Source organism: Rhincodon typus, chromosome 38, assembly GCF_021869965.1.
Source record: "Rhincodon typus isolate 14 chromosome 38, sRhiTyp1.1, whole genome shotgun sequence".
Taxonomy (NCBI): Eukaryota; Metazoa; Chordata; class Chondrichthyes; order Orectolobiformes; family Rhincodontidae; genus Rhincodon; species Rhincodon typus.
The window spans coordinates 11,319,940-11,340,151 of NC_063369.1; the positions used below are offsets into that span (position 1 = coordinate 11,319,940).

General features: G+C 41.3%; 1 protein-coding gene across 8 annotated transcripts in view; it reads left to right on the forward strand.

Annotated features, from left to right (window-relative positions):
• smarca4a (SWI/SNF related, matrix associated, actin dependent regulator of chromatin, subfamily a, member 4a) overlaps window positions 1-20,212 on the forward strand; it is a 75,220-nt gene that overhangs the window by 41,158 nt on the left and 13,850 nt on the right. For 4 of the 8 annotated variants that reach the window (XM_048617974.1, XM_048617971.1, XM_048617975.1 and 1 more), the window contains exons 22-27: window positions 670-756; window positions 2,421-2,467; window positions 3,647-3,813; window positions 6,072-6,235; window positions 11,149-11,376; window positions 18,189-18,233. In XM_048617974.1, the coding sequence (XP_048473931.1) occupies window positions 670-756; window positions 2,421-2,467; window positions 3,647-3,813; window positions 6,072-6,235; window positions 11,149-11,376; window positions 18,189-18,233 (738 nt within the window). The remainder of the gene's footprint in view (window positions 1-669; window positions 757-2,420; window positions 2,468-3,646; window positions 3,814-6,071; window positions 6,236-11,148; window positions 11,377-18,188; window positions 18,234-20,212) is intronic. The other 4 variants (XM_048617976.1, XM_048617978.1, XM_048617977.1 and 1 more) reach the window with 1 other exon arrangement.

The window sequence follows — 20,212 nt, forward strand, 5'->3', positions numbered from 1 at the left end:
AGGCAATGTACAACAATGTTATCAAATATAAGTTAACATTAAGCCATTTAACAAGATTATAATTTAGGTGACCAAAACCTTGGTCAAAGAGGCAGCTTTTAAGGAGCATCTTAAAGAAGGAAAGCAGCATAGAGAGTCAGAGAGATTTAAGGAAGAAATTCCAGGGTTTAGGGCCAAGTTAGCTGAAGACATGGCCACTTTCATTGGGATGATTAAATTTGGGGATGTGCAAGAGGCCAAAGAGAGGTTGTTTGAGAGGGATGAGACCAAACAGGAATTTGAAAGCAAGGATATGAATTTTAAAATTGAGGCATTGCTGGTATAGGAGCCATTGTAAGTCAGCAAGCACAGGGGTGACAGTCGAATGGAATTTGGTGCAAGTTAGATCGGTGATTGAAGGCAAAGGGGTTGGACAAATGATTAAGAGACTGCTCATGTGCACTACAAACACTAACTGCACTAGCTGGGCTGAATGGCTCGTTTCTTTGTTGTAATGTTTATGTAATTGTATGTTATGCTCTGTCTTTGTGAAGACAGCCTGAAGTCTCAGCACCAGTGAAGAATGTCCTTTACTGCAATTACTTTATGTTTCAAGCTCTAACCTCTGCATTCTTTCTTCAGGCCAAGTGCTGCCATTTAACTGTGAATTCTTTGCCTCATTTGCTTTAGGGCAAAGGAGGCACAAAGACACTGATGAACACCATTATGCAACTGAGGAAGATTTGTAACCACCCATATATGTTTCAGCATATTGAGGTAAGCAGTTCTGCCAAATGTTCCAGTGTCACAGGGCAATAGTTGGCACTTGGTACAACATTAATATTCAGAACCACATTTATAACCCCAAAAATACATTAATTGCTCTGTCAAAGCCCCACTAATACCCTCAGAATCTCTTTTAAGTATGTAATTCTCCCGATCTTAAGATCTGTCAGACAGAGAGCTGCAGAGCAGGAAGGATGAGGTAAGAAACTCATCAATGTAATGTGGGGGGGACAATGAGTTGTGTTCCTGCCCATGATTACTTACCCAAGACCTGTACTAATAAACATAAATGTATGGTTGTGCATGTGAGCATGCCCATGAGTGATTGTGCACCATGCATGTTTGTGCATCTGTCATTACTGGAGATCTGTTGAGGGCAAAGTTGGGTTGAGTCCCAATTTTCTCCTGTCTTGAGGGTGCTCTCTCTTGCAGTGTTTGACTGTGCGAGCACTGACCATCCTAACCGAAGCATTATGCTTCATCTGTAAAAACTGTGTATCCGAGGAAAACATCACACCAAATCTCATCCTTCTCTTTGCCAAAAGTCTCTGTGTGCTTTTTTCCAGAAGATATCCTGGAATAGAAAACAGGAAGGGGAATCCAGCCTGCTTTTTTTTTACTTCCTGCCTAGAACAAACATGTGAGGCATGGGGGTTTGCAAAATGTAGACCAGCAAACTTTGCAGTGGTCCGCGACTTCAAATACCCCCAGTTGTTCAGTTTTACATGAATGTTTTGCAGCTTTGTGCCAGTAAATAGTTTAATGCTGAACTCACGTGGAGTGTGCAGCTGTGCTTAGCTGATGCTAGAGTGACTGTGTAATGGATAGCACGCAGAGTGGCATGGCATTCGTTCATGTAAACTTTGTCTGCTTTTTAAAGTGAGAGTGATTAAAGAAAATCTTTACATTAAATTGATTGTGTAAAGGGTGTGCACTGATTACTAAATCATTGAAGTAAAATCAGTATTCCTGCAGAGTTTGCAGTTCTAAGCATTTACACCAGTTTTCAGCAAACCACTGAATTGGACGTGCCCTGAAGTCTCTTTGCATTGCTGCTTACTGAGCAGGAGATGGATAGTTAGTTCTGCTTCCCATCAGTTGACACAAGTATATGGATCTGTGTGCGTGTGCGTGTGTGTGTGTGTGTGTGTTGTGGAAGACATGCTCTGAATTAATTAGGATCCAGCAACTTCCTGAACAGATTTTAATTCACTGGATGTTCAGAATTCCCACCTGAAAATAAATTTCTGGGATCATATCCTGGTGGAAAGTAGCTTTTAAAAAGATAATTGGATATATTTTTGAAGGAGGGAAAAAAGGGTATCAGGAAAGAATAGGGGAGTGAAACTAACTGGATTGCTCTTCATAAAGATCAACACAGACTCAGTGGGTCAAATTGCCTTCTTCAGTGTGATTCTATGAAACTGTGATACTCTGGGAGTGACATCAGGAAATGAGCTTGTGTAATTGATGATGAAAATCAAAAACAAATCAATCACACATACAATGACACAAATCAGAATGTGTGATCGCTGTGGTAGGGTTCAATGCATACCGAATACAGTGCTACAACTTTTGCCCAAAGACGCAGAATATTGCAATGTTTGCTTCTGTCCTCCACAATCACATCTTCATTCCCTTTGTTTCTCAACCAGGAATCTTTTTCAGAACACTTGGGATTCACTGGAGGCATTGTACAAGGGTAAGTGCGATAGTCTTTGTCCTACAAATCCAAAAGCAGCACTTACCTGGGCTGAATGAGTTGCATATATGATGAGACCAGCTAATTCAGTGTGTAAGAATGTGTTTCAATAATTTGAGTTTACGTGGATGAGTTTGGTAGCCAAGACCAGCTAAGAACAGATTTGAACACTGAACTGCTTAAAATTTAACAGAAATGACCTGAGCAATTTCCCTAATCATAAACAGTTGAACAATTTGTCAAAATGGCTGTGATCAAGAGTTGAAAATGTCTGTGACTCTGAAAAGAAACACTCAAAGAACCTCCATTTATAAACAGCTGTTTAAACAAAAACATAAGTTGACTGTCCAATTATAAGGTGCCTGCTGTAAACCCACAATCTCCTATTCTGATCAGTGTTTCAAGTACTAGAGTGGTTTGATTATCTAATGGTCAGGAGGAACCATGGTTCAAAGTGGGCAGCTTAGACTATGTTGGTTACAATGCAGCAGGATATAGATGAGAGAAAGTTGATTTATGATGACAAGTTGTCTGTTAGTGGCTGGTTCTACAGTATTGATGCTGAGCTTACAAGCAGACAACCCACAGCCTTCTAATGGCTTGACACCAACATCAAAGAATGCTGGTGTGTGTGCATTGGCATCACAAGGTGACTACGATCATTGGGGTTGCATTTAATAACTTCGACTTGATATATCATCTTTAACATAGTAAATTGTTAAAAGGCACTTTACAGGAGCTTTATTGAATATAATTGGAGACTGAGTCATATAGAAGATACCACGACAGGTGACAAAAAGTAGGTTTTAAAGAGCCCCTTAAAGAACAGAAAGGCAGAGAAGTTAGGGAGGAAAATTCCAGAACTTAGGTAACTAAAGACCAGGCTGCCACAGTTTAGTAATTAAAATCTGGGGTGCTCAAGTGACCAGAATTTGAGGAATGCAGAGATCTTGAAGAATTGTAAGTGGTGATGGTTACAAAAATAGGAAGTGAGTGGTGAAGCTATGGAAGGACTTGAAAGCAAGGATGGGAACTTTAAAATCAAAACATTGATGGATAGGGAGCAACTATTTACAGATTAACTTCTAAGGTTATTGCTCTGGGCAGCCGGACACACCGGTCTGGCGCTGAGAAGGAGGCTGATGTGGAATTATCCTGACTCGTGTTGTTCACTGACAGGGCTGATCTTTATCGAGCCTCGGGGAAGTTTGAACTGCTGGACAGGATTCTCCCCAAGCTGCGAGCCACCAATCACAGGGTGCTGCTCTTCTGCCAGATGACCTCACTGATGACCATCATGGAAGACTACTTCACATACCGCAGCTTCAAGTACCTTCGCCTGGATGGTGAGTGGGTCACTGCTAACTCCTCCACCTCCAATCTACCAGCCACTCAGTCCTGCTAGAATTCCACAGGCAGCACTTCTGTTCCTACACCAGCAGCAATTTATCATTTCTGAGATTAGACACTTGGGGAAATAATTTTAAACCATTATTCTAAGAAACTGATGGTATCTGATGCCATACAGATTTAACATCCTACCCAGTATTACTCTGAATTAACCAACCCTACCTTGTGTTAGTAGAACATCACAAACAACTCTATTTCTGACCTTAATACAAAAGCAAAATACTGCAAATGCTGGAAAATCTGATTTCACTTCCAACTGCCCATAATAGCCAAACACTGCAATACCTATCAGCAGAGGGTAACTGGGTTCCTTTCCAGCATTCTCGTAATTTGTTCCACTTGCTGTCTCTCACTCTCTGTCTCTCCCTTCCCCTGTCTATCCATAAAATCCACCATCTTTCCAGCTCCTTTCATTTCTTAAGAAGGATCATACTGGACCCTTGCAAAGTGTTTCTCTGTCCACAGATGCTGCCAAGCCTGCTGAGTTTCTCCAGTACTTTTTATTTTTAACTAGGTACCAGCCAGAGACAGGGTATTTAGCTTGATTTTTATCTCCTTCTCTACCACTCCCCCTGCCAACCTCTCTCCAGGTATCCATCTTAGCTCACAGTTGCTAAGGCCAGTTGTAGTCACCCATATTGAACACCTGACTGAGATGGACCCACTAAAGTTAAAAAAGGTGAGGCCAAATGGCTCTTGTGGCACTGTGGTAATGTCTCAGCTTCTGAGCTAGGAGGCCTCGTTTACGGTCCCACCTGCTCCAGAGATGTGTCGGAACATTTCTGAACAGGCTGAATAGAAAAAAATCCAAAAAAGAGAGGTTGGGGTTAGAAACTTTCTGCCTTCCTTATTGCAAATACTAAAAATGCCAGTACAGCGAGCTGCTGTGCTTCTCCATATCAAAGTCTGGAGCTGAGAAATTCTGGATACACTTTTCTCTGCTGTCAGAAAACTAGCAGGATGGGAATTACATCAACCCTGACTGAGACCTTGTCCCAAATCTGCCGCCTTATGCACATAATGAGATTTTAGGGCAGCACCTTGCCACACAGAGAGGGTGAAGTGAAAGGGTTGAGGGTGGAACACAATCAACCCAATTTAGCCCAAGCATCCATAGTCAGAGGTCTTGACTTTGCGGTAATCTGTCATCCTTTAAAATTTGTACCTGTTTTTATGCTTTTCCATTTTATTTGGACAGATGCGAGGCGGCACTGCTAGATTTATGGGGAAACTAGTGCCTCCTTCCAGATATGATGTCTGAACAGAAGGTAGCTGATTAGAAGAAGCTCCCTCCTCACTTTCATACCCTTTCCTTGCTCCCTACTCCCTGAAAAAAGTCATGTGATTTAACCTTCGGGAATACCTCTGGAAACAGTTGGCAACCTTTATCCCCATACGGACTCCTGACAGATGATTCTCCTAGTTTGGTAGGTGACTTTGAATAGATTTCAGCTCAGCAATGGTGTACCAAAGGAGCTTAGGACAAATTAGATGATTTCCCAGCTGAGATTGATGTCCTGGTTTCCTGAGGGACCTTCCATTATCTGGTACAAATGTAATGAGCTGAATGACCTCCTGCAGTGCTGCTACATTCTGGGATTCCTCTATACCGTCATGGAATAAATCTGCCACCAGATGGAGCTGTCTGATAGATATTCCAGAGACCCACTCATTGTATCCAGCTGCTGATCCTGCTTTTGTTCATTCTGCGGATGTAGGCGTCATCAGCGAGAATGGCTTTTATTGCCCATCTCTGTTACCCTGAAAATGTGGCAGTGGAGTCTCTTGAAATCAGAGGGCAGTTGCGAATTCGCTACATACTGAACTGGATAAGAATGATAAGTTTCATGGTGACTTTTACTGATGCCATTCCTTTGCTTTTAAAATAAATTGAAAATCTGACACTGCTGAGATAGCATTTGAACTGGGTTTTCTCTGGATTATTAATCCAGTAATGTAACCATCATTTCACAGTCTCTGGGATATCACCACACTGAACGAATACAGACTTTTTTAAACTGTTTGCCTTTGTCCCCTTTTCCCCATTGTCTCCCACACCCACAAATATTTCTAAGGACAGTATTTTCAGTCAGCTACATGATGTTGGCATGATTGATTATCTAGGATGATGGACGGGCAGTTATTAAGTTCTATCAAATGTACCATCTAACAACCTGTTCTCGGCCTCTTTAAGGGACTACCAAATCTGAGGACCGTGGGATGCTGCTGAAGACCTTCAATGAGCCCAACTCCCATTACTTTATCTTCCTGCTCAGCACTCGGGCTGGAGGTCTAGGCCTCAACCTGCAGGCTGCAGACACAGTTGTCATTTTTGACAGCGACTGGAATCCTCACCAAGTGAGTATCGCAGTTATCTAATGCACAAATCCCTTTGTCAAGAGGTGTAGAGGTGAACAGTTTGTAATCAAGTATCGTGCCAGTGAAAAGGGAACATGAAAGAACAAGAAGGAAAGTCTAATTCAGTGTTCAGGAGAGGAGTAATTAAAAACAAAAGAAATGGTGATGAAAACTAAAGTGGGTACTCATGGCCCAAGTAACAAAACAAGATGGGCCTAGAGGAGGTGAAGATTACAAATGCAGAATCTCCACCAGATCCTACTGTGTGAAAAATGTGAGCAGTGTTTACAATCGAAATTGTTGAACTCGGTATTGATTTCAGAATGTTACAAAGCGACAAACACTGTGGGAAGACAGAGTGGGAATGGGAGTGGGGTGGAAAATTAAAATGACAAGTGACAGGAAGCTCAGGGTCCTGCTTACAGACTGAACAAAAGCATTCGACAAAGTGATCTGTTGGTTTGGTTTCCACTATGCAGAAGAAACCATACGATGATGAGCGAATATAGTATACAAAGTTTGGTCTATGTTTCTCTATATAGTTAGGTTTCTAGTGTCCTTGATCTGTGGCCATGGAATTGGACAGCAATTCTAGGAGCTGGCAAGCTGCTCAATCAGCAGCTAACAGAATAATTTTGTAAACTCTCCCTGCTGGGTGTCGTACTTGCAGTTTGTCTGTGAAACCAGAACTCAAGTGCCAAGACTGCATTAGAAGTGACTGTTCACTGGAAGTTTCACAGCAACACTTCCACAGATGTCAGTTTCTATAATTACATCCCACAGAAATTAGCCCCAAAAAATTAACTCTTTATGGGTCTTGTTTAAAAACATTAGACGACTGTCCCAGACGATCATTATCCCAAATCTCAAAGCACTTGGAATTAATAATATCCTATGTTATAGTATCCTTTGACAGCAAATTATTGAGCAGACTAGGAATTTGACTGAGTGATACAAGTTAGAGAATAGGGTTAAAAGAGGTAACTGACAGGATGTAACAGGTTCCCACAAGTTCCTATGTTAAGGCCCAAACATTTTGCCATAATGTCTTAGATGACACGGTAGAGAATTGCATGTACAAGTTTGTCAATGACATAAAGCGTTTTGAAAGTGGTGTGATTGGAAGTACAAAATTAAAAAGATATTGAAAGATTAAGTGAGTGGACAAAACTGGTAGATACATTTCAGTGTAGACAAGTGCAAGGTCATCCACATTGGACCTAAAACGGATAGAACACAATACTTTCTAAATGATGAAAACCTAGAATCAACGGTGATCCAATGACACTTAGTGACCTGGTACACAGATCATTAAAATGTCATTAATGGTACTAGTCTTTATAGCCAAAGGACTACATCATGATTTACCTGTAGTTCTGCTAGATCACGTCTAGAATACATTGAGCAATCTGGGCATCAGAAGGATGGGAAGGACACATTGACCTTAGCAGAAATACTGCATTGATTTACCAGTACCCAGAATTAAATTGCAAGGAGAAGTTACACAACCCATTGTTGTATTTCCTGGAATTTATTACATTAAGGAGTGATTAAACCAATTTTCCAAGATATTAAGCTGAATTGATAGGGTAGATGGAGAGAAACTCTTTCTACTGGTGGAAAGTCCACAATTAGAAGCATGGTAAAAAAACATGGAGCCAAATGTATGAGCTGTTAAACTAGGAAACAATTCTACATGCAAAAAGCGATAGAAGTTTGGAATTCTCTTTCTCAATGGAATTGTCGATGTGAAAGTGACAGCCCTAGATGTCAAGGCAGCATTTGACTGATTTTGGGCTCAGGAATCCTAGTAAAATTAGAGTTAATAGAAATCGGGTGAAAATTCTTCACTGTTTGGAGTTATTATCTAGCACAAAGGAAGGTGATTGTGATTTTTGGAGATCACTCACGTCAGTCCCAAGACATCATTGCAGGAGTCTCTCAGGAGTGTCCTAGGTCCACCAGCTTCAACTAGTTCGTCAATGACTTGCCCTCCATCATATGGTTGAATATAGGGATGTTCACTGATGATTGCACAATGCTCAGATATCCTGAGATACTGAAGCAGCCCTGGCAACATGCGGAAAGACCTGGACCGCATCTAGACTTGGGCTAATAAGTGGGAAGTAATATTTGCACTACATGAGTGCCAGAGAATAACTCCAACAAGAGAGAATGTAACCATTGCCGTTTGGTGTTCAATGGCATTACCAATGCTAAATCCCCCACTGTCAACGTCCTGGTGGTTACAATTTTACTAGCAACTGAACTGAACCAGCCTTATAAATTATGTGGTTACAAGAGCATATCAAAGGTAGGGAATTCTGTGGTGGGTAGCTCACCTGTCTCGCCAATGCCTGTCTACTGTCTACAATGCACAAGCAAGGACTGTAATCAAATACTGTCCACTTGCATGATGGCACTGTCATCGGTGCAGCTGCAATGATATTCAACAAACTCAACACTGCCCAGGGAAAAAAAGGTCTGTTCAATTGACACCCTATTCAACACAATGAGCATTCAGTCCCTTTACCACCAATGCACAGTGGCAGCAGTGTGTATCATTTACAAAATGCACTGCAGCCTCTCACCTAGGCTCCTTTGACAGCACCTTCCAAGGCCACAGCCTTCTACTACCTAAAAGGATAAGAGCAGTAGATACATGGGAACCCCACAACTTGCAAATTCTCTTTAAAGCTGCACATCACCCTGATTTGGAACAATATCTCTGACCTTTCACTGTCAGTGGGCCAAAATCCTGGAAGTCCCTTTCTAGCAACATTGCAGATTGATGTATATTCCAATGACTGCATCAGTTTTAGCGGCGAGCTCACCACCATCTTCTCAAGGACAGTTAGAAATAGGCAATAAATGCTGGCCTAATCAGGATACCTACATCCCTTGAACAAAGATAATAAAGTTAAATTCTTAACTTTAAATCTGAGATTCAGAGATATTTTACTAATCAAAGATATTGAGGATAGTGTGTGTATGAAGTTAGGTTACAGATCCGCATAATTTCATTGAACAGCAGAACAGGTTTGAGGGACAAAAGGCCTCTTTCTGTTCATATGTTCCAGGCTCATCAGCTGATAAGCTGCCTACTTATGCTCGGAGTGGTAGGGACATCACATTTTGCTAACACACTTATTTGCACCCGTGCTCTCGCTCTCGCTCTCTCTCTCTCTCACTCACATACACACACACACACACACAGTGAGGAATTGACAGATGTGCAATGCAGCGCTTATCACCCATTCCTGCAGTACACAGGGAAGAGTTTGGATTACTGATGGTGACTCGCCTTACAAGTGAATAGTTACTTCACCAGGTATGAAGACTTGTTGTAATCTGGGCTGGGTTAAATTTGGCAGATTGCCTTTCCCGAGAAGCGTAACTGAATCATTGTTTGTTACTACAATGATCCAGAAAGTTGTACCTTCGTCTGGCAACAGCCTACTGAGCAGATTTATTGCATCCAGTTCCCCAGTGGGATTTGAACTGATCAGCTCTAGATTGTTAAACTGGCAACAAGCGTGGCAAAGTGGTGAGCGAGCCTACTACTTTGCAATCAGATCCCATGGGCTAAGATCCAATTGTCTCTTTCAGATACAGGAAACACCACAGGTTGGAGGGAGAGTGATTATTGTAAATTATATCTGTAGGGAATAGGAAAGGAGCTTTATCAGTTACCTGTTATATTACCCTACTACAATTGAGTAAGGACGCAACAGCATTGCTAACTATTTGCCTTTTTTCACTGTGCTATCTTTATAGGTTTACAATCCAGTTATAAACAGGCAGAAGTAATTAACCCACCAATCTCCCCACCTTTGGCTGTTCATTAACTACTGATAATTTGTCACTTCTCAGTACCTTACTAAATGCACTCATTGAGCCTGATCTCCCAATAGATAGTATGAACTTCCTCAAGATCTTGTCTTTGGGTTTTTTGATGAGTCTGGTTTCAATTCTTCAGTGTAGTAACAATACATGATACAAACTGCAGAAATGGAATAAAGGACTTATAATAGGTGGACAGGCTGGAGGAGCTTGGATTGTGCTTCATATGGAAGAAAAGGCTAGGAGATTTATTAGTGTGTTCAAAATCTGAAGTGTTCAGATAAGAGTAAGTAAGGAGACACTGCATCCATTGGCAGGATCAATAACCAGAGGACTTAAGGTTTATAATAATTGGTAAAGGAATAAGGGAGAGAGAAATAAGAAAAATATTTTTATGTAGTAATTTGTTGTGATCTGGAAAGCACGGTCTGAAAGCGTGGCAAGAACAGATGCAAAAGTAATCTTCAAAAGCACATTAGATAAATACTCGGAAAGGAAAACACATGCAAACGGTGGAATAAATGAATGATTGTTTTACTGAGCTGGCAGAGACACGATCAGCCGCCTCCTGTGCTTGTTATGCTGTATAATTCTATGATCCCCAGGGAAGCATAAGGGTTGCTACCGTGAACTCATTGTCCTACTGTTAAAGAGGGAGAGAAAGTTAGCTAGGGTTCTTATTTCTGATCAGTAAACAATAACTCCTTGTCGACGCAAGAAGGTGAAGGGATATTGTAGGAAGTTGCCACTTCAAGGGGGGAAGGGCCTTCACGAGTGGGAGAAGGAAGATCCGAGTATTTTCAGTAATAGGGCATTGTGCCACATGGTGCATTTGTGGTGAAATGGTCCTATAGTTTATTCATAATCTCGACCATAACACCAAAAAATATTCTCTCCAGAGTAGGCTACTTTATTGCACCTCCTACTGGTCAGTTATAGAGCAGCAACAATAACCAGGAAGGTAGGGTACCAGCCCACCTTCTAGCCTGAGAACGAACATAGCGTAGGGGACGAGGAAAGAAAATAAAAAGCAGCATTTATGAGCTGTTCATGGTTTGGGTTTGTTTTAGGACTTACAAGCTCAAGATCGTGCTCACCGAATCGGACAGCAAAATGAAGTGCGTGTGCTGCGCCTGTGCACTGTGAACAGTGTGGAAGAGAAAATCTTAGCAGCAGCTAAATACAAGCTTAATGTTGATCAGAAGGTCATCCAGGCTGGGATGTTTGATCAGAAGTCCTCCAGCCATGAGAGGCGGGCATTTCTTCAGGCTATCCTAGAACATGAGGAGCAGGACGAAGTGAGTATTAAATGAAACCCTGCCTAATCTGAGCCACTGTGTAACATCCTGTGCCTTCAAAATGTGTACAGACCCACATACAATAAATAATATAGCATAAAGCATGCAAATATTCCATACAGCATGCAGATATTCCACATGATGTCTAAATATTCCGTATAATGTGATATTGTTTCATATAGAGCCTCGCGCTCTGCTATTGGGCTGTCAGAAAATTTTGGGAAACAATGCACTGTGGCAGTTCTGTGTTGGGCTGATGTGATGGGTAGGAAGGAGCTGCTGCAGATGAAGAAGAGCTCATGCAATGCCTGAGAACAAGCCTGAAAAGATTCAGGATATATAGCAGATTTGGGAAGGTGGGACAAATTCTCAGTTTGTGGATGTCAAGAACCTTAGCATCATAGCCCCAGCCTGTAACCCTGTTTAAATTGCATGATCTGAATCAAGCATGCAAGCAGCTACTTCCGGACTTGCTCATAAAGCAAGTAAGAAAATTCTAGAATGGTGTTTAATAGCACTCATGGAATCATAGAAATTTACAGCACAGAAGGAGGCCATTTGGCCTGTTGTGCCTGTGCTGGCTCTTTGAAAGAGAGTTGTACTTAATTCTACAACTCTGATTTTTGTCCGTAACACTGCAACTTTCTCATTCTCAAGTACTTGTCCAACTCCATTTTCAAAGAATTTATGGAATCACTGTCCAACCCATTTTCAGATAGATTGTTTGAGATTCCAACTAGTATGAAAAAAAACTCCTCTTCTTCCCTCTAGATCTTTAGCCAATACTTTTATACCTTTAATTCACTTGTGTTTGATCTACTGATAGAAAAAATAGTTTTCCTGTATTTTATCAGAATCTATTCATCATTTTGAAACTCTAAAAATGTCACGTCTTGGCTTCTATATTCCAACACTTCTAACTTTTTCAATTCCCACAAATTTTTGACCACCCAACCTCAGTTCCTAGTTCTCCCTCCTCTTTCAAATCTTATTACCCTCTGTTCAAAAAATAAATCTTTGATCCCTCTGTCTTTGCAAACCACTGCATCTCTTTGCTCTACAAATTTCTCACACCTGTTATGATTCCTAATTATATACACATTTTTCCTGGAACTTCATGTTTGAATTCTTTCTATCAGGTTTCCACCTGATCACAGTTTCAAAATAACTTTTATCAAAATCATAAAGGACATCCTATGTGATTGTGATAAAGATAAACTATCACTCCTCATCCTTCTCATCTGTCTGCAACCTTTGACATAGTTGACCACATCATCCTCCTCCAATGTCTCTCTACTCTTGTCCCACTGAATTGGATTGCATTTTCCCAATTCCATTTTTACTAATCCAGTTGTAGCCAGAGAATCCCTTTTCATTTTCCACGTAGTTATCTCTGGATTTCCCCCATCAAGGACTGCAGTTCAAGGTAGCTCATCTGCACCTTTATCAGGGCAATTAGAGATGGGTAACACATGCTGGCCTAACCAGTGAAACCAACATCCCATCCACGAAGGAATATTTTTTAAAAATTCTTGAACCCCCTCCTATTTCTCACCTACGTGCTTCCACGTGCCAGCACCATCCAAAAGCACAGGTTTCACTTGTATACTGACAACATCCAGCTTTACCTCACTACCATCTCTTTCAACTCTTGCAACAAGATCTGGATAATATTCAGGCTTGGGATGACAAGTGGCAAGTGACATTCGTGCCACACAAATGCCAGGCTATGACCATCACCAATAAGAGACAATCTAACCACCGTCCCTTGACATTCAATGGTGTTACCATCACTGAATCCCCCACTATCAACATCCTGGGGGGTTACCATTGACCAGAAACTCAACTGGACTCACCACATTAACACAGTGGCTACAAGAGCAGACCAGAAGCTGGGAATACTGTGGAGAGTAACTCATCTCCTGACTCCTCAAAGCCTGTCCACCATCTACAAGGCACAAGTCAGGAGTATGATGGAATACACCCCCTTTGCCTGGATGAGTGCAGCCCCGACAACACTCAAGAAGCTTGACACCATCCTGGACAAAGCAGCCCGCTTGATTGGCACTACATCCACAAACATTCATTCCCTCCACCACCGACGCTCAGTAGCAGCAGTGTACTATCTACAAGATGCACTGCAGAAATTCACCAAAGATCCTCAGACAGCACCTTTCAAATCCACAACCACTTCCATCTAGAAGGACAAGGGCAGCAGATATATGGGAACACCACCACCTCCAAGTTCCCCTCCAAGTTCCCTTCCAAGTCGCTCACCATCCTGACTTGGAAATATATCACCGTTCCTTCACTGTCACTGGGTCAAAATCCTGGAATTCCCTCCCTAATAGCATTGTGGGTCAACCCACAGCAGGAAGAATGCAGCGGTTCAAGAAGGCAGCTCACCACCACCTTCTCAAGGGCAACTCGGGATGGGCAAGAAATGCTGGCCAGCCAGCGACGCTCACATCCCACAAAATGAATAGAAAAAAAAACTCTCCTCTGTTGTTAAATTATCAGTATATCGTACTGGATGTGCTGAAATTTCTTCCAATAAAATTTAGGGAAGACTGAAGCCATTGTCTTTGGTTCCAGCTGCAAACAGGAAAAAACCCTAGCTACTAACTCCATTCTTGTCTGTAACAGAACCAAGACTGAGTAATCTGTCATATTTGACCCTCAGTTGAGCTTCTAACCACACATTCTGCCATCATTTCCACATCATTGCATCTCCCAATGCTACCTTCGCCTCAAATTATTTACTCTTGGAACACTCATCATTGTCATTGTTACCTTTAGATTTGTCTCCTCAAATGCATTGCTGAGCGACATTCTAGTTTCTGTAAACTTCATGTCATCTAAAACACCTATGAGTCTGAACTCACACCAAGTCCCATTCACCTCTGTGCTCACTGTCCTGCAATAATTCATGGTCTGGCAAAGCTTTGATTTTAAAATTCATATGATTGTTTTCAAATTCCTTCCCTCCCTATCTCTGTAATCTCCTCCATCTCAACTCTTTGAGATATGCGCTCCTCTGGAACTTTAGTATTCCCAATTTTAATTGCTCCAATTTTAATTTGTGGCTGTGCCTTGAGCTGCATATCTCTAAGCTCCAGAATTCTCAGGGTACACCTCTCTGTCTTCTACATCACTTTCTACCATTAAGATACTCCTTAAGACCTAGCTCTTTGACCAAGCTTACGGTCGCTTGTCCTAATATCTGCTTATGTGGCTCCAATTTTGTTTGACACTCCTGTGAAGCACCTGGGAACTTTTTATTATAATAAAAGCACTACATAAATACAAGTTGTTGTTGTCATTGTTGTAGCTGCACACCTACACTTTACAAAATTGTGCTAGTTTTAGTGTATTCATGGGAATCTGAGCTCAGAATTATAATTCCATTACAGTTAATGCTGACTTTGGGCATGCGTAAATGTTACGTCTAATCTAGTGGCAGCACCAAGGAGATCAGACATGACCCAGCTGCAGAAACATTGTTACTCATTGAGCTGCAAAATAACTTAGTGCCATCATAAAAGGAAACCAAGTATTATCTTTGTGAGTTTATTATAGACTAGTGTTGTTCATTCTGTGTACTAACCTACATCTCCTTAGCTGGGTAATGGGTGGTCTTGTTACTCATAATTTCTTAATTGGCAAAATAAACAAAAAGATTAACAGAAACCTTACTGTAGCCGCCAAGGCTACAGGCTGTGATTTAACACCACAGTCCTTGCTGAGTTACAGCTTTTTGTCCTGGTTTCTGCTCCAGATCATTATTCAGCAACATCTGTTGGATGTGTATATGTGTTTACGTGTGCTGTCATCCTCCTGTTTGCCCTTCTCTATCTATGGAACCTCCTCCAGCACTACAGCCCCTCTGAGATCTCTGTACTTCTCCAATCCCTCCATCATAGATGGCTGTGCCTAGAATTCTGCAATTTCTCCCATGAACCTTTCTCTCTCCTCATTTAAGAGGGCCTTAGAAACAAACCTCTTTGACCTAGCTTTGGTCACCTGTGCTAATGTTTCCTTTTGTGCCTTGGTGTGAAAGTGTGCCTGATAACACTCCTATGAAGTGACTCGGGATGTTTTACCTTATTAAAGCTGTTATTTAAATGCTGTTGTATTTTTTGTGAATGAATGAGTGTGGGACAAGCAAGGGTGGAAATACAGTGAGGATCAAGTTTGCCTATGAAGCCTGCTGACACTCGCAGTATAGGCATACCCATGAAGATTGGTTGTGGGTGGCAAACAGCAGAAGAGAGGAAAGACATCAGTATTGAAGCAACACAGGAGCAATAATCAGCTCCTCGACACTCCTCTGTCGTTTTAATTAGATCATGGTTGCTTTGTGCCTTAACTACACCCACTCACCTCGGTTCCATGATCCTTAACCCTTATCTGACAAAAGAAAACTATTAAAGTAGAATTTTTCTCTTGATCCCTAGCCTCAACATTGTTTTGGAAGACAGAGTTCCAGATTTCCACTTCACTTTGTGTGAAGAATTGCTTCTTGCAGTTACCAATGACAGACTAGCTCGAATTTTACGATTATGTTCCCTTGTTCGGGACTATCCAACCAGTAGAAATAGTTTCTATCTGCTAGGTCATGCCTTTAATTATCTTAAGACATCTTGATTATATCATACTTTAATCTTCTATATTTGAGACTGCCTGTGTCAGCAACAAGACCTTTATCAGAGTAACAAGATTGGTCTGAAACTTAGGATGGACTTGAGGAACTGTGGGGAGGTTGCTCTGAGGTCTAAAAGCATTATTGTGGATGTTTGCCAAGCTCCAGTTGTATTTACCTTATATCTGATCAATGGCCATGGTCTTTGGGGAAAAAATGGCTGTTTTTCTACCCTCTTTGGCTGTATTCCTCCTGAGAATGTAACAGGAAAGGTCTACATGTGAGAAGAAAGCAAGCAACAATGAACAGGCTGTGATTTTCTGCCACTGTCCTTGCCCAATTACAGTTGTTTATGTCATTTGACAACAGAAGTGCCGGCCATCAATGGCAGCCAGTTCAGAATAATCACCTGTACCTTCTGAAGCCAACCTCAAAGCATTTGATGACCTTGGGCTGAACGTCACAATATAGATGTAAAACCAAGGAATGGAAATATAGTGGGCTTGTAAAGAATGAAAGATAGTTCTGAGAGTGTTTACTTCAAATGAAATGAAGCCTTTGCCTGAATTGCTGAATAAGCAGCCTGTATTTCTATAGAATTAATCCATTGCATATACAGCATTCATGGACAGCGCTTTCACCTCCGACTCAGAAGGCCACTCTTTCAAGATCAATTCCAGTAACTGGAACAAAAAAAACAGCCAAACACTCTCAGCATCTTCCAAACCTCGACCACTGAGAATGAGATGAGTAGCAGGTGCTTAGGAGCACCACCACCTGCATGTTTCCCTCTAAGCCATGAGCCTTCCTTACTTGGAAATATACGTCGCTGTTTCTGCACTGTCGTTAGATCAAAATCCTGGAACTCCATCATGAACACCACTGTGGGTATACCTGCACCACATTTCAAGAAGGCAGCTTACCAGCAAGAACAAGTAGAGCTGGACAACAAATGTTGGCCCTGGCCTTACCAGCCACGCTCCTGTTCAATGAAGGAATTAAAAAGACCACTCTGAGTGCAGCACTTTAGGAGGCCCCCATTTTCCCCTTTAGGTGTACTTAATAAATAATTCCATGCCATGATTTTGAACCAATGTTATTAAAATAGATTAATTGGTCATTACTACACTGCTGTTTGTAGGTTCTTGCTGTGTGCAAGCTGGCTACCATATTTCCGAAATTAAAACAGTAACTATGCTTCAAAAGTGGCTGTAAAGCCCTTTAAGGCATCCTGAGATAATGAAAGACGCTATATAAATGCAAGCTCTTTCTTAAGGTGCGTAATCAGACAAAAACATTGACAATGAGTCAAAAGAGCATTAGAACAGTTGGACAAATGCTTGGTCAAAGTTACCATCCTTTGCATCAACCCTGCTGCATATTTAGAGCATTTTCTGCTTTTATCTCATAAACTCAGTGATGATCCATTTCATTCACATAAAACAGTTGACCTTTCACTGTCAAATGGACCAAAATCCGTCTTCATCATTCAACTGCATCTCCTGCAGGTGTTGTCTAATCAAATGCTGGGACACGAACCTCTATCAAGGAGATGCTGGAACATGATCTCGAAAATACTGAGGGTACAGTAACGTAGTGTTTATCGTACTGTACAAGTAATCCAGAGTTCTGGCTTAATGATCTAGAGACATTAGTTCAAATCCCTCCAAGGCAGTTGGGGAATGTAAATGTAGTGATGGAATTCAAATCTAATAACCATAATGCTGAATATTAAACTACTAAATATCATAAGAACCCATCTCATTCACTAATGTCCTTTAGGGAAGGAATCTTCTTTAACCATTCTGGCCTATGTACGGCTCCAGACCCACAGCAATGTAATTGACTGTGAATAACCCTCTGAATTGCCCTATCAAGCTATTCAGCTGTACTCAAGAAGGTGGCTCACAACCCCTTTCTCAAAGGAATTTAGGGATGAACAATAAATTGTGGCCTTGCCAGTAACTACCACATGCTGTGGATAAATTAAAAAGAAAACTCCCTCCTCCTTGACCAGAAGTTACCACAGAATTCCACTGGCCTTGTCTATAACTGGGGCGACTTCTAATAAACAACATTTTTTGTCTCAACTTTTCCATGTAATCAGTGGTGACTAATAAATGAAGTAATGGGATATTTGTTTGTTGTTTTTTTTCCCCAATTAACATAGTCTGAGGTTGTGGCAGCGGAGGTGAAAGGATCGGAAGGACATACTGTAAGTAGACTAGTTTGTAGTCCGACCTGCATCTGCGCATCATCTTATTCTCAGGCTGTGCCGGAGCGCTCCTCTTGTTTCAGGTCTTTGGCAAAATGTTGCAAAACTTTATGCACGCATCATGTTATAAAAAAGCAGGAAAAGTGTCTTCTGCTGATGTGAACACTTTTGCCAAAAGATTTTTCACAAGTGTTGGGTGAGAGACACTGGAGCCTCCTGTCACAGAGGGGGCCTGTTTACGGATTAATTTACATTTATTTTTGGATTTAAGTTGGGAAAACTGCAGAAAATTCTGCACATCCCACACTCACCAACCTTTCCTTACTCAAGAAATAGAGGACTTTAAAGAGTAAGGGAGATGAGGAGACTTTTTTTTAAATACAGTAGCTGTTAAAATTTGAAATGTACTGCCTGAAAAGAAGGTGGAAACAGATTTAGTGGTAACTTTCAAAAGGAAATTTGATACATACCTTGAAAAAGTCAAAGTATTGCAAGGTTCTGGGGAAAGAGCAGGAGTTTAGGACTAATTGGATATATGAATGTAAGAAATAGGAGCAGGAGTAGGCCATTTGGCTCCCCAGGCCTGCTCTCTATTCAATATAATTATGGCTGATCTTCTAGCTCAGCTGCACCTTCCCGCACTATCCCCATATCCCTTGACTCCCTAGAATCCAAAAATCTCTCAATATTTGACTTAAGTGTACTCAATGATTGAGCTCTCTGGTAGAGAACTGAAATAATCCACAACCCTTTGGGTTAAGAAATTTCTCCTCATCTCAGTCCTAATTAGCCAACATCTTATCCCCGAGACTGTAACCCATGGATGTGAAAATCAGCCAGGGGAAACATTTCCCTAATAATTACCTTGTCAAGCCCCTTATATATGTTTCCATAGATTCACCTCTCATTCTTCTGAATTCTAGGGACTATCAGCCTTTTTTACTCAATGTCTACTAATAGGCAGTTTCCTCACCCCCGGAATTAGTCTAATGAATTTTTGTTGCACTTCCTCAAAGGCAAGTATATTCTTCCTCTGGTAAAGAAATCAAACTGCACACTTTTCTCCAGGTATGGTCTCATCACAGCCCTATAATTACAAGAAGACTTCTTTACTCTAATACTCCAATTCCTTTGTAATAAAGGTTAGCACATTGTTTGCTTTTTTCAGTTGACTGCTGAACATGAGCTAGCACAAGCATGATGAGCTGAATAGACTCCTTCTGTGCTGTGAGATTTTAAGAAAGCTTTTGTGTTTTTGATTCAAGCTGACCTCTACTGAACTATTAGACAGCAGCCCAGTAGCTTCCAGTGGGAGTATTCCTGGTATTAGGTGCAAGAGGTGGAGATTTGCCTTCATGGACAGGAGACAATCCCACCTCCTCATTTGTACCTTGCCAGCAGAGGCCTTTTCTGTCAGCTTTGGAAATCGTTGCAGGACAAACTGGCAGAAGTGATAACGGATAATATATAATTAAAGAAACAAAGAGAGGTTGTTTAAAAGCATGCAGTGATGTTAAATGGAACTGGTGGCCTTGCTGGGAGGCAGATATGTCACAGGAGATGATTAGATATGATTCCTTGTCCGCAGCACATTTACGTTATGAAATCACTAAACCCCTGCCTGTGGTCTCAAGCTGTCAATTAGCCACAGTTGTACTGAGATCTTTCAAGGACAGGACCTTGGGCATCAGCCACCTATTGCAACTGATGGTAGCATTCTTGTTTCTCTGGAGTGAGGATGTTCCCAGACAAGGTCTCAGTCCCGTCCTGTCTCCTCAACCATCTCATCGCCAAATAAGGTGTGGGAATAATGGGGAGAAATTGCAGGGCATATAAGAAGTACCAAAAAAATTGGTTCTTTTTTACTTCCTTTTTATATTTGATCCTTTGCTACATAATTGCATGCCAAATGTTTCACTGTGTTAAGTGATCTTTTGGAATAAGGGAAAATAAACAGACTTAAAGAGTATACCCCATCC